This window comes from Falco peregrinus, chromosome Z (genome assembly GCF_023634155.1).
Source record: "Falco peregrinus isolate bFalPer1 chromosome Z, bFalPer1.pri, whole genome shotgun sequence".
NCBI classification, from domain to species: domain Eukaryota; kingdom Metazoa; phylum Chordata; class Aves; order Falconiformes; family Falconidae; genus Falco; species Falco peregrinus.
In genome coordinates, this window is record NC_073739.1 from 1,374,193 (window position 1) to 1,389,578 (window position 15,386).

General features: G+C 44.5%; 1 protein-coding gene across 2 annotated transcripts in view; it reads left to right on the forward strand.

Annotated features, from left to right (window-relative positions):
* The first annotated feature begins 413 nt into the window (after window positions 1–413).
* The window catches only part of RASGRF2 (Ras protein specific guanine nucleotide releasing factor 2), a 131,976-nt gene continuing 117,003 nt past the window's right edge, over window positions 414–15,386 (forward strand). For both annotated transcript variants that reach the window (XM_055791362.1, XM_055791363.1), the window contains exon 1: window positions 414–1,233. In XM_055791362.1, coding sequence (XP_055647337.1) covers window positions 949–1,233 — 285 coding nt within the window. In that variant the 5' untranslated portion in view covers window positions 414–948. The remainder of the gene's footprint in view (window positions 1,234–15,386) is intronic.

Genomic DNA, 15,386 nt, shown 5'->3' on the forward strand with positions numbered 1-15,386 from the left:
CTCACCCGCGGGGCGGGCTGGGCTCTAGGGATGCTGGCTGCGCAGGCGGCCTGCCCGGGGTCCGGGGATGCTCGCCCAGGACGGTGCGGGGATGTAGTTGCTCGGGGTGAAACCTCCTACGGCCCTCACCCCCCCCCCCCCCCCCCCCCCGCTTTTAATCAATGCGAACACCGGGTTAAAAGTAACCGGTCTCTGGTGTTTCTCTCTTGTATTTCACTTCTTGCTTTTGCTTTAGCTCGCCACGCAGCTCGAAAACGAAGTTCCCGACGCCCGCAGCCGCGCTCACCCAGCCCTGCCGCTTTCCAACATTTTCGCTCAAAGAATCCGAAAAGCGAAAACTATCGGGAAACCAACCGCAAGTCCCAAACCACCCGGCGGCTCCCGCCCGCCCCGTCCCGTCCAGCCAAGCGCCTCGCTGCCTGCAGGTGCCCCGTCCGACCCCCCGCCCCCGCATCGCCGGGGCCGTGCGGTTCCTCCCCGCCCCCTCCCCACCCCCCCCGTCGGGCGGCAGGCGGGCGGCCCCGCGGCCTGCCGGAGGGAGCGAGGGAGGGAGGGACCGGGGCGCTGCGGCGGCGGCTTTGCTCTTTAAATCGCTCTCCAAAGCGGATTACAGCTGATCCCCCCACGTCACGCCGGAGCTGCCCGGGGGGCAGCTCGCCGCCGCCCGCACTCCTCCCGCGGGGCGTCGGCGCGGGGGGACGGGGACGGGGACGGACGGGACGACACAGACGACACGGAGGGGATGCCGCGGCGGGTTTAGCGGCGGCCGCCCCCGGGGGGCGGGCGGATCGCGGGGCGGGGGTCGGGTGCCGCCCCGTCGGTGCGTGCCGGCGCCCATGAAGCGCTGCCGCGGCGCGGCACGGCCGGTGCGCTGAGCGCCCGCGGAGGCAGGCGGGCGGTGCGCGGTGCGGTCAGCGCCCGGCGGGCGGCCGCCGGCTCCCGGCCACCATGCAGAAGAGCGTGCGGTACAACGAGGGGCACGCGCTGTACCTGGCGCTGCTGGCCCGCAAGGAGGGCACCAAGCGGGGCTACCTGAGCAAGAAGACGGCGGAGACCAATCGCTGGCACGAGAAGTGGTTCGCCCTCTACCAGAACGTGCTCTTCTACTTCGAGGGAGAGCAGAGCTCCCGGCCCGCCGGCATGTACATGCTGGAGGGTTGCAACTGCGAGAGGGTGCCGGCTCCCAAGGGCTGCGCCGCCGGCAGCGCCAAGGACGCCGCGCTGGACAAGCAGGTACCGCCGCGCCGCGGGCAGCCCGACGGCCGCCCCGCTCCCCCTCGCCCGGCCCGGGCTCGGCAGCGGGGCGGGATGGAGGGGGGAGGCAGGAGAGGGGTAGGAGGCAGGCGGCGGCGGGGGGGGGGGGGGCGCAGCGCGGCGCTCGCGCGGGGGGGGTGAGGGGGGAGTCGGGCCCCGGCCGTCGGTGACGGCGGTGACCGCCCCCGGTCCCCAGGCCCCGGTGAGGGGGGTCCGAGCCGCTCCCGGAGTGCTCGGAAGAGCAGCAGCCGCTTGGAGAGTGGCAAGGCCAGCGGCTTTCCCGTCCTGTCTTAATGACTCTTCCTTTCTCCCCATCATTTTCTCCCCAGTGTCTGCACGCCTTATTTCAGTAGGGTGTCCGGAGAGTAGCATCTCACAAACTAGGTGTTAATCATCTTGATGCCGGTGCTTCTGCGCTAGCAGCTACACATTTCCGGCCAAACTCAGTGAACAGAGTGTGCGAGGGGCCAAAGTACCAAAACGGTGCAGGGGGGCTCTAAGGAGGCACCGAGCCCATCCCTGGGCAGCCGTGGTGCTGCTGCCTCTCTTAGAGATGCTGTGAGGGAGGGGTAACGGGCGCTCGGCTCTCCCCTGGGAGCCCCTCCAAGAGCCGGGCTGGTGGCTGGGAGGCGAGGATGCGTGCATGCCCTGATTTGCAGCCTGCGCCGTTCAGCAGAAGCCGGCAGGTTCTTCGCCGCGCAGGTGTTGTGAAGCCGATGGGGCTTGTGGTAGAAATGGTGGCACAACGCTCGAGCCAGACCTTGCGTGGCTCTCATCAGGCGAAGAACGCTGAAGGCTTTGGTGGGGTTCGTTCCCGTGAGGGGTGATGACGGCTCAAATCACACCACCCGCCCCGAAAGCTGATCGGTTTGACATGTGTGTGCCTAACGAGCGAGGGGTTAAATACTATCTGTGCGTTACATAACCAAGAAGGAGAGGGCACTGTAGTTGTTGAGGGTGGATATAGATCGGGTACCTTAACCACACGCCTCCTGTTGCCTCATGTAAATTCTTGATCTTACTCCCTGCCAGGTTGAAATTTGTCTGGATCTGCATCTGGCATGCCCTAGTACCTTTCTCCGTGAACAGGAGAAACCAAACAGGTGTCAAACTGGTTTGGAAAAGTTTGGGTGGCTGGCTGCAGGCATTTCCTGCTGATTGCGAGAAAGGGACACAGCCCTAAGTCAGCTGCTGAAAAAAACAGAGACATCTGCATGCTGCATTAGCATGACAACGTCGCAAGAAGAGCTCAGAACCTTGTCTCATGGTTGTGCTTTTTTTTTCTCACGTAGAACAAATACTTGTGTGCTCAAGCAGCCTTTGAGACTGCTTAAGCAAGGGAACTTTGGGAAGTTGGGATGGTTGCAGTTATGTCACATTTGTCCATCACATTCTTGTGGCTTTGAGGCATATTTTTATAAGCATTGATAAATGAAATACTGGAGGATTCCCTAGATGAAATTAAACATGACTATTTCTCTGTCTGCTTTATATTGGCTTAGTATGCTTGTTTATCGGTAGTGTAGTTAAACTATGGCTCGACTAAGAGAACTGTGTGAAAACAATCCCTTTCCGTATCTGTTCCCCAGGAATCTTAAGTTGTGCTTTTATAGTGATGAATGTCTGAGTTGCTTGTAATTACATTTAGTGCTGCAGAGGCACAATAATTACAGGGGGTGAAGCTGAATTTTGCTTTGCTTTGAACATCAACTATATCAATGTTTTTAACAATAGTAGACTGCTATTAAAAAAGGAGAAGAATGCTTCATTATTTTTTTTTCAGGGGATCCTAGTTTGCATTCTCAACACAGACCATCAGAAAATGTCTCTTTACCATTCACCTTTCACTTGATGCAGAATAAAGTTTTGAGTGTTTGTAGTTTTTACAGATGTTTACAGTGCAGCCTTGTTTGTATATTCATATAGACATAAACCTTTGCTAAAGTGTACAGAAAACTCCCTTAGCAACTGAAACGGATCAATTGCAAGAAAAAAGAGAAATATTTGAAAATTAGACAGCTCTTTTTATTATAAAAATGTCCTCATATTCTTACAGGTGTAAAGTAATAAGCTGTGAATGTTCAGTTTATTAACAGAGGAAGACAACGTTATTTTAAGCAGATGATAATGAAAACTCAGTGTTCTGCATGGTAACTATTGGCAGTGTGAAAATACTGCCTAGGTTTAATTTGCTTTGATATAACCACACAAATGTAATAATGAAATGGGAATAATAAAAAAAAAGAGCTCTGTGTCGCTTTTTGAAGAATCAGAGCTCACTTGTCCAAAAGAGAGAGAAGAAAAAGAGAATCTCTTTTAGTTTGGGTTCTATTTACCTAGGTAATTTAGACATTAAAGTGATACATGCTATAGAGTGACACAGATGAGGGAGAGAGAATTAATCACAGGGGAGAACCTCATCAGCATCCTTAGAGTGGATATTTGAAAAAGCAATGCATTTTCTTTAAGGTATGAAGATTATGGAAAAAGCATGTAGAACAGGTAGACTTTGTTTTCCATGTTTGCAAATCCTTTTAATTTTAGTTTGAGTTGTTTAAAGGTTGCTTGTCAAGTCATATGCCAGATAAGTACAGTGCTGAGAAATTGTCAGAGCTCAGTGGGTAGGGTGTCGGAGCTGTGCTTCCCTATACAGGAGACCGTACTTTGGTCAACAGATGTGTTTAGGTTTGGGTGTCTATCTCCCCAGAAGCCCAGCAGCTGAATGATTTCACATTTAACTACTACTGGTGCTGTTGTGCCCTTCCAGCAGTCAATCACAAAGGGACATTGAAGCATCACAGGAGACGTACCACCGTTTTGTGGAAAACATCAAATGCCTTTGTAAGATTTGCTGAAATATTGAAGTATTAAGAGCTTGAAAAAATGCAATGATAGAATGCACTTTTTTTTTTTTCCATTAAGATATTAGTGGGTTTTTTTCTTTCTTTCAGGATATTTACTTCAAAGCAAATTCTTTTTTAAAAGTACAGTACCTTTCTCAATATTAACAAACTGCATAATGCATGAATTAGCTGATATTCTGGGAATATGGGATGAAATTAAGTTTGTTGCAGATATTAAATGATTTGTAGGGGGAGATTTTATTTTTAAAGAAAAGTGTTTTGATCTCCCTCAGATTTTAGAAGAGTTTTTGTAAATGCCGAACAGGTGTTGCTGTCCTCTCTGGTTTCATATTTTAGAAAAAAGACAGGTTTATTGAAAGAACAATGGGGAATAAGATGAGTTGCAAACCAGAAGATTAGGACATGAAAATACTACATGTGAAAAGCTTAAACTTTTATATTAGTTAAGCTGCTTCTTCCCATAGGAACCTTAGGCTGTAAACAACTGCAGCTCCCAAATCCCTCCGCTCCAACAGTGGCAGAGCTGATGAGAGTGAACTTCAGCTTTTCTTTCAGAAACTCTGGGAAGAGAATGGCTTTGTCTCAGTGAGTGGCTAGGCTCTTTCAAAACCGAAGTAAAATGCCTAAAAAAATATGCTTTCTGCAGGGTTTCATAGGAGACTGGTGCTTGTTATCCCGCAACTTCACAGGCAGATATTTTTTTTTTTTAAAGACTATTGGAAGCCCGTGAATAGAGGAATGTAAATATTATTACTATTGTTGTTGTTGTTATTATTGTCTGCACTGGGAGGAGATCTGTATGTTTAGTTTCTTTCATAACTGTGGATTGAATACATGGAAATACTCTGATACAGTTATTAATAACTGTCTTAGTGTATTTAAGCTTGTCAATGTTATACAATTTGAGCAGAGACTATTCTTTGTATCTTGCCTGCAATAATCTTCCTCCCACTTAGCAAAATTAAATGCAGTATTAAGTCCATGCCCCCACAGATTAACAGAATCCAATTATTTGAATTTTTTCTGCTTACTGTAGCTTTATTTATTTTATAAAGGACACGGTGATTTTCTGGTGTTTGAAACCTCTTTATTTTACATACATTCCTTGAAGTGCTAAGGCAGGCACATGCCACCACCAGCTTTTGCTGAACCTCTCTGCTAATTCAGGGTATATAAAACCTAGCAACAGCGCTTAAACTCTTCACTTTTATTGGGCACCCGCCACCCCCAGTGTTGTTCAGCATCCTGTGTCTGTTAGATGTAGTAGTGAGTAGCTGGTGAATAGTTTTATCTTTCTGGTGAGATAGCTTGCCACCTTCAGGTGTAGTATTTTTCATAAATCTTACTGCGTGTGTGTGGGCAGGTAGCTCCCCAGGATATTCCAGTGCAAGGGTCCACCAGAGATGTCCATGTTTTAGAAATTCCCTGCAGCATCTTAAAAATAATAGCTGACTTTGTCTTCTCAGTGCCTGAGAACAAAAAAAATTGTTGGATTTTTTTTTTCCTCCAAACTTTTTTTTTTTTTTTCCTAAATGAACTACCTTCAGTAGAGGGAGTGAGTTAGAAAAAGGTGGCCAGTGAGAAAGTTTTAAGATAATAGTGCTATTGGGGTTAGTGTTTTTGTAAGACCTCCTCATGAAAGAGTGCTTAAACAGTTCTTTCGTGGAGACAACTTCAGGGTAACTAGCTCTTGTTTGCTTTCCCAGGTAATCCCTGTCCCCCTGCTGTTGTTCAGTCACAGTCACGAGACAGTACGGTTTGTGCACACATCCACCTAATACATCGGTTCAAGCTGTTTCAGCATGCATTTAAGGAGTAACTGAAAAACATGTCACTGACGTTGTGCTTAAGGCAAGCTGCATTGAGTGGTGGCCTCTGGCTCTTTGTGCAGAACTGTGAAGTGAATTTACAGTGTGCTTTCTGGGCTAAGGCAACACGTGGTAAACAAATAGAAAAGTATAGCCCTTGTGATCTTTCTAGGGACTGAACTTTGCTGTTTGATAAATGTGTTGTGTTTACCTGCTCGCTTTAAGTAATGAAACACATTTGGGGGATAAAAAGAAGAACAGAAAACCTGATGGTCATACCGATTGCTATTTTACTAAAATTTCAAGGGTTAGAACGAGATGCTTAAAACTTATGTCTCTGCTGTAGTGTTATGAAATGGGCTGTTTGTAACTATGCAAAATTGGGGAATGAACCCAGCTGACCTGTGGGTTTTGGGTCGATCTTGCATGTTTTGGCATGCCTTCCTCTTGAAAGGTTAGTTAAATCCACACAGATGTAGCTGGGAGAAAATATTGGTGCTGTTCAATAGTTTAATACTAAACCTTTGACTACCTTAATCCATGTCAAGTGACTTTAGTCAGGAGCTGGAGACTGATCTGTTGTCTTCTGTTCTGGAGTGTCGGTCAAACTTGAGTGCAGAAGGCAACAAAAGACACCGCCTGAATATGTGAGACTAAAGAGTAATTAGTAAAGAACACTGGGACTGGTGGTAATAAGACCAGATTTTTGTGAGTCAGAGTAGTATTGAGGAGAAACCAGAGGATGAAGTCTACTTAACATTTCTCTGTGAGGTGTTGTAAGGTCCTGAAATACTACAGTATGCTTTAACAGAAGTGCATACTCCTTAATTGAGTTATTGGAAAAATAACTGGATCCCAAGGCAAATGATATTTGGCAAAGGCTTGTTTGCGGAGTTGCTGGGAAATCTTTAGCTAACAGGTGAAATGTCAGCCAGGGAAAGACTGGAAGCAGGTTAGAGCTGAATTAGAAATGTATCCCAAAGCATAAAGACCAAAAATGTCACACAAACACATTTTTTGTCACATCTTACACATTTTGTAAGATTTACATGTTCCACCTTCTCAATCTTGCATGAAGGCTATGCAAAGTGACTGCAACCTATGTACAGCAGTGTAGCTCACACTGATAATGTGAATATCCAAGTTACATTTAAAATAAAGTATCATAACATTTTAACACAAATTTCATTCTTCCACCAGTCTTATAGCCAATGCTGCTACTTTTTAAATTGTGTCTCCTTTCTTAGCAGGGTTGTATCGATTTGGCTTGGTCTGTTTAGTTCCTCAAATCGAAGAGGAAACTTGTAGAAAACAAAAAAATGATGAGGATGAAAATAGCAAGTCAGTCCCTGATCTACTGAATTATTATACTTCATTTGTCTTATTTTGCCTTTGTTTAAAATAGATTTGGTTTGTTTCTTCTTTATCATCTGAGCAGACTGGTAAGGCACGTGCCTGGTTTTCTGGTTGCATGTTATCCATATTAATTTCTCACCGTGTACCTGAGTAGAAGATGCAGGCAGACCTGGTTCTATTTCTGTAGTAATATGATATCATTATAATAGTCTTTACGTATTCACATATTATGTGTTACGATGTCATCACTAGTAATATAGCAGCATTTTTTTGATCCACTTGCTGAGGATTTTCCATCCTGAGAGTCTGTGTGTGCAGTAAAAGCTGTCATGGTTGCTCAGTTTGGCCACATACGTTATAATTACCAGTTCTGTTTTGCCACTTGCAGCATGTCTACAATATTGAGCAGTTTGTGCAAAGGGGGAAGGGACAGGGCATGTTTTGGTGCAGCCTATTATGGTTCCTGGCATGTATGTCCATACTGCATCTGGAGCAACAACAATGTCCAACCTGGTTGGTAGTGCATAATGCACAGGTGGAGAGCCAATGCTGCAAGACCCTCTGCCCGCATTGCGAGTGGGGCACTCCAGGCAGTGTCGCGCTGTATGCCTTCCACGTACAGTGCAGCAGATTCACACCAAAAAGAACAGTTTTCAGTGCAGTGGATCATTCACATAGACCTCATGGAGCTGGTGAAGAAAGATAGAGAGGTCTGAAAATATCAATCCACTGCTTTTGGCCATTCTTAGCAACAGATTTTTGCTTCTAGCAGTAGCACACTTCTCTAGACCCACCACTTCAAAGCAAGTTTGGTACCACGGCTGCTGCGGAGTCTGAGGCAACACAAACCTGTTTTTCAGTGTGAATGTTCCAAGTGTTCGTACTTTGTGCTTCCTAAAGTGGTGATGGACTGGCCAAATTTAGGTATTCTTTCATAGACCTGCTGGTGGGGGGTGGGAAGTGGGTAGATTTCTGGATTGAAAACAATGTCGATATTTGTTTGTTGCCCGATTGTTGATCAGCCACAGCAATTCAGAAAGACAGTGTTATCCGCCTCTTCATATACTTGAAGGAAAATGAGATTCCACATAGTACCTCTTCTCATTTTTTTTTCTGTCTACCAGCCATTACTGATGCTGAAGATTGATTGAGGGACAGGTTTTTTTTAACACTGTGCTTCTGCACTAGATGTCTAGGAACATATGCTTGCAATCTAGCTTCCAATGGTTTTTTTGACTTAGCAGTCCCATAAGGTTTTCTGTTTGAGGTACAGAATCAGTATATATAGAAGCAGAGGCTTCCCCAATTCAGTGCAGCCATTTCAATATCTCTGTTGTATTTTCCATGAGCTCAGAACTAACTGAATTTTATTAGGAAGTGTTTATAAACTGCCAGCTTTTAACTGAGCTATATTGTAATAAACAATTTAACTTCCACTGTTCTACAGTGGAAGCATTTTATCCCGCCAGATCTAACCAATTCCACTACTTCTTTTGAAAAAACTGATTGTGTTTTAAGCATTAAATGCTGTAACTATTGAAAAGAATCTGGAATTATATTCTCATGTTTCTTCTCATGGCACTCTGGAACCATGACTTTTGCCTGTTTTTGCCCTTTGAGTTTTTGACTGTCGTATGATGGCTGTGTAACAGAGATTACCCGCTGCTTGAGTTCTGCAGTTTTCACCTAGCGCAGCTTGAGTTCCTAAATGGCTGCAAGATTTCCATTGCGCTACAGCTTGTCCTTTGCAATCTTTTGAACTTGGCAAGCTTGTTATATTGTTTTTCCAAAAATGTTGTGCCTCTATTTAGCATTCTTTGAATAAATTATAAATTTTTTGTAAATGTCTATATACTTTTAGTAGTGTAGGATGCTGCTCCTGCAACTTTAGGTGACCCATGTCATCTAGATCCCACTGCAGACAGTGAAGTCCTAGCCAGTACAGTCAGTGCAGTCTAGAGAACCAGTCACCCCATCCTGAATTAGGTGTTGGCATAGGTTAAACTGAACAGACCTTACTGACTGTAGTGATTGAATCTTGGTTGATTGTCATGTGAACTGAGGTGCCTGGCTCACATGTGGACACCTGCATTCCAGGCATCTCGGGTAATGTGTTCTGCTGCTGTCACAGTGAACATGTGTTGGTTTTTCACCCCGCCAACCATGGGATTTGAGTGTTCATGGTAGACAATGTTCTGAAATTTGCCATGCTGGATCCTAAAGCATACTATGTTATTGGTGGGGTTTGTTTGATGTTTTAGGTGTATGGTGGATCCTGACATGCTGGAAGTTTAGGATGATTGCAGGTGACCTCTGTTTCTTTTTCTTTCTGCTTTCTGTTCACTTCCTCTCCCTTACACAAGTTGTTTCTTCTGTTTCAGCAAATGCCAAAGATTTTATAGCCTCTGAAATTGTGGAGATCATGTTCAACAACTTCAGTAGAGTCTCCGTGATGTTCTCCAGAATAAAACCAGGAATATACTTTAACCCCATGCATCCATGGATGCTCATATATGACAAAAAAATTGCAACCATCTTTTGCACTAGTATTCTCTTCCATTTGGCAATTACAGAATGATTTAAGATAAATATTAAAAATTATTCTTCCTAATAAGACTGTTGGGTAGAATTTAAAATTTAAGGGCCACCTGCAAAGCTGCCTTAAGAGAAAGGTGGAAGAAAAACTGACAGGAGAGTGAAGGAGTGCAACATTGATATCTGTGCAATGTCATCACTAATCATGCAGGTATTTGTGTGTACAGATGAAAGGAGCAGTAGTAGATGGCACTGACGTGTTAGTACTGCTACTGCATTTGATATATCTTAATTATTTTTACCTATTCTTAGGGCTTGACCAGGAACACTGAGCAAATGAGGACTGCTGGGATGGTACTGAGGCTTGTATGTGTAGTTTGCTGGGTATGTTTGTTGGTTTTGTGACTGTCGGGTCTTTTGGTTGTAGCTTTCTTGCCCCAAGAAGTATATGGTGACTGAAGGGAATACCAGGTGAGCTGAGGAACAGTGACAGGGAGCCGATTCATAGATTCATAGAATGGTTTGGGATGGAGAGGGCCTTTAAAGGTCATCAGGCTCTGGAATCTTCCAGACTTCCGCAATCCAGGAATCTCAGTGTTTTTGTCACAGCAGATGTGAAGTGTCACACTGGCTGGAGAAGTACATCCCTTCTCCCTCTGGTGGTTATCCCACAGCTGGATACTGGCCAGCTACTGCTGCCAGTGTCAGCTCAGTGCAAGGTCCCAGGGCTGGAGCAGAGTCTCTGGTCCTGCAGCTGCTCCTTACAAGCATGTGTGTGTTTCCTGGCTTTTCTGCTTTTCTGCAAAGTCCGAGCAGTTGTGTGCACGGAGTATGTGAATAGGCTGTAGGGATGCAGGATCGAGCACGCAGCAGCCAGAGAAGGACAGAGTTAAGGCTCCTTGAGCAGCCCAGCAGTCACTCACTCACTCCTTCTTTGCTGTGATGTGCTATGCAGTTTCAGGAGATCTGTTTCTTTCCTGGGACTCCTTTCTCATGAAGTATTCTAAAGATGAATGGTGAAGGAGGTAATTTTCTGTAGGTCTTTTCTGTTCTCTGCACACACACCCCCCCAACATTTGTCATACATGAGGCATGAAGGTGCAGGAAGAGAAAGATGCTTTAATGGTAAAATCGGAACACCACCTGTAGGAACTGGATTCTGTCTTTTGCTTGGGATCTCCTGTGAAAAATTGCACAAATCACATCCACGAGGCGTTTTACAGTAATTAATCATTCCTTGTTCAGGGGACCCAGCTTGGCACAAGAGTTAGGCATGCAAAAGTAAAACTATGAAAGTAGTGGTTAAAACAAAAAAAAGTGCCATTTCAATACCAAAGGCCAACATTCTTTCAGATTAGGCATCCGAACTGAGTTGCATCTGAAACTGCTGGTTTATGTCCTAACCATATTTGCAGTAATTCCTTCTTACCTCACTGGCTGTTGTGAAAATAAATGCATTAATTCGAAGGAAGCATCTGAATGACGTCGTGAGAAGTGTCATAGGATATCATGTAAGAAGTTTCTGAAATCTGCTGATTTGTGTGCGATACATAGAACGGGGAGATGTGCATTCAAGGACCAAGATAAAGCAAAATATGAAATCGTGTCTCATATGTGGTAACTGAACTAGGATCTCCTGAAAGAAGAATCATATAATAAAATACTGGAATAATTATGCTTGCACACGTGGGACTAAATTAACAATGCACAAGGCACCTCAGATGTGTACCTGGCTTGGTAATCTAATGCCAAACCCTAGAAAACCAACAAACAGACAAAAAAACAAACCCCAAACCCAAACAAAACAACAAAGACAAACACAAACCGCCACAAAATCAAAACAAACAACATGAAACCGAGGTACAAATGCATGTGAAAAAGTGAAGCTTTTTGGCCCACATGCTTTGTGTTACAGAAACAACGAGATAGAGACAATCCGTTTTGGTGCAGATTTGTTACTGTAGTAGGAGTAAGCTTTCAGGCCCCAGACTAGCGTTTTTCTCATAGTTTTGCTGCCTACTGCGGGTGGAAGTTTCGTAAGTGCATTACTTGGTGGCCTGGGGGGAAGCCTAGCTAGCTGATGTCCAGTATTATACGGCCCAAAATGTGCAGCGACCTGAGAGAGCTCCGTCATCAGCAGTCTGAAAATCGCGGACCTGCAGAGAAGTCATGTCTGCACCACGACCACTAATGCTGATCCACTTTAAAGAGAGATGCTCTTCCCTGAACGCTGCACTGCATTCTTGTAGCTTAGCAGCAGATAACTTGGCTGCATGCCAGCGAAGTGAACAAAAGTAAAGGCAGCCGCTCAGATGTACTTGACAATTCAGAGTAATGCCAAGTGGTTCCATGTGAAATAAATAAATAGATTTACCTTTCGTAGAAGGGAGGGAAAAAAGAAAAAAAATTTTTTTTTCTTCCCAGCTCTTATTTTAAATAGTTTTACTTAAAGATCATTGACCTTCTGCAAACACCTCTTTGATTTTTTTTTTTTTTAGTTTTGTTTTTACTTTTTTGAAGACATCTGAATGTGCATGTGTCTTGCGTGTGTTCATAGGCTGGGAGACACAGAGTAGAAGGATGGTTGTTTGGGTTGTGCACGTCCTGGGTGCATTTGTTCGCCTGGCTCCCTCGCTCCCTGTGGCCTCCTGGTGAATCGGTTAGGTGACTGCCTTACTTTGGCAGAAGTAAAACAGCCCTAATGATGCTTCCCATCTGCTAGCGTATGGATAACACATCTGCATGGGGATATCTGCTTATCCTTCAAGTATTTTGGGGTGTTCACCTGCAGCTTAATGGGTGAATGCAGTAGTGGTTACCAGGTTAGTCATGAGGTACCATGTGCATGTTTCTGCACACAGGAGAAGCACATGGTAGGACCTGAGAAGTGCCTAATCCTGGAATTTACAGCTGGGGTATTCTTTATATAATTAATTACTTCATTTCCCTCTGCTGCTGGGATCTGTCGGGTACACCTTGCGCACTTGTCCTTCCAGGCAAAATGCTCTTGACCTCAACTGTACAACTTACTCTTTCAGGCAGTTCAGTTTTGATGAATGTAGGTGAAACTGGAAGGAATTTCTTCCTCATATTTTTTTTTGTGAATAACTTATTTGTAATTATAGCAGGTCTTCTTAATACTGCTTATGCTACGGGGGTATTTCTCCTCTGTCAAGACCTACAATTTTTGTAATCATTGAAATGCATTGCTAGTGTAATAGTATATGGTTGTACACACATTTTCTTCATCTTTCTGGTGCCCTCCTCTCTGAGCCTTTCCCTTTGGTGTTTGCTTTGCCTTGTGTAAATTGCAGACTGCTTTTGTGTTGTCTTCCTGGTCTGGTTTCTGCCCCACAAATGTTAATGAAGTGCTTCTAAGCTGCCTCATGTGTGCAGTGCTGGGAACACTGTATCAGTTTGATTAGCCTCTGTGCACCTCTCGTTCAGATCATCCTCGGAGATGAGCTAATGGGGTAGCAAGAGGGAACACATGAACAAAAACAAGTACGTGTGTACGACTTACTTCATCGCTTGTGTCCTTTCTCATGACTGCTTAAATGCATTGTGTCCTACTTGTGCAACTGCTTCAGCAGCTTCCAGGGTAACAACATTTTATTCCATGGTCTGCTGAGAGATCCTGATTTTCTACTGTTGTTTTCTACCTGGGTAGAGGAGTGTAAGCAACCAAGTTGTCTTATTCTGACAGTGGCGCAGTGCACAGGAGGTTACTTAAATAACAAGAGTTCATGTACTTGACTCGGCTTCCATGCAACAAGCATGGAAGAAAGTACTGTGGTGTGAGCCCCGAAGAGCTGTTGTCGAGTGCGCTCCAAGGTGTGGATTATGCCTGAGAGACTATAGCCGTAGTATTTGTAATCTCACTGAGAGTCATTCACCTTCACGTGGCTTCTCACCTGTCTTGTGCTCGCAGGATGGTTTCCCATAGTGGACAACATTGGAACCACAGTCCTTTGTGATTTGGCCCCTTTTGTTAGCTCATGTCTTAGCTACTTGGTCTTGCTATTGCCAGTGTCCCATACCTTTAATTTTCTGGGTCAGGTACTAAATTTCTGGGGTGTAGGGAGTGTGTAGGACCTGAGGTGGTGACATGATGAATTGGCTGTTTGACAAGTGTAACAGTAAATGTTGGGTCTGCTTGAAATGGCTTGTAGAATAAGCTGAATGTCCAGAAGGAGCTGTAATGATTTGCATTGCAAAGGTCACACAGCAATTCCAAGTAATTTTGAAAGCAGTTCTGATTTTTCTTTCTAGTCTTGTTTTTTGACCTCTCTGGTGGAGTGTGAGATTTGTTAAGTAAGAACAGCAAAACAATGCCGCATCCCAAGGCATCTCATCTATTTGAATTGTGTTTTTTCATCTTTCATGATATGTGTAGATGTTTGGACTTTGCCTTCTGAGTATAATGCCTCTATTTGGTAGTTATATGCAGTAAAAATAGTTTACTCAGTTTAATTTAAAAATTCAAAATTTTCTGAATTCTTGAGTGACTCAGGAACACAAGCTTCTTTGACTTTGAATCCATCCATAGCCTTTAATGGTATCTTGATACAGTCCAGTGGTATCCAAGCTTTTTGCATGAGTGAACTTCATGTCAAAGGCTTGAAGACTTGAAGGCCGTAGAGTGGTCATGGTGACTAGAAGAAGTTCTGAAGACTGTGAAAGAGCAGATACCACTCATCTGTTCAAAGAGGGCAGAAAGGAAGATCTAGGGAAGTACAGGCCAGTCAGTGTCACAGTAGTGCCTGGGAATGTGGTGAAGAAAATCCTCCTGAAAAGCATTTCTACACGCATGAGGGCAAGAAGTTGACTGGGAGTGGTCAGCATGGATTTACAAAGGGGGAAATCATGCTTAACCAACCTGATCTCCTTCCACAGTGAGGTGACTGACCTGGTGGATGAGGAGAAAGCAGTGGAGGTTGTTTACCTTGATTTTAGTAAAGTCTTTGATGTTGTCTCCCATAACATCATCATCGTAGACAGCTGACAAAGTAGGGGTTAGATAAGTAGACAGTGATGTGGACTGAAAACTGGCTGAATGACCAGGCCCAGAGGACAAGTAAAAGATGTTGTCAAACCTTACCCAGGACATTTAGTTCTAAGACAGAACTGTTGGCCCAAAAAGTAGGATTTGGTCTTGTTTGTTTGGGTATTTTTTGGGGGGTTTTTTGTTTTTTTGTTTTTGTCAGTGAAAACTGCAAGGCTTCCCATTTCACTTTCTTACATTTTCCTTTCTGTTTGTTGTCAGGAAGGAAAATTGTGGGTGAAAAGATACGTGCCAGGACATTGTTTGAAGTTACTCTACAGTGATCGGTCTTACCTTTCTTTAAAAGAAATTTACTATCAGCTCAGCACTTTAGCTGAGTGTATTACAGCTCACCGTAATAAGAATCTGAATTCAGGATTTCTACAAGTTTTCTGGAAAGTAAAAAGAAGAAGAATCTTGCTGTGCTTGTGATGTGCTTTTTTTTTCTTTTTGCACACATTGGTGCAGTGTGCATGTGACATGTATGTTCTACTTCAGTTCTTTCCTGTTTTCTGGGGGTGTAAG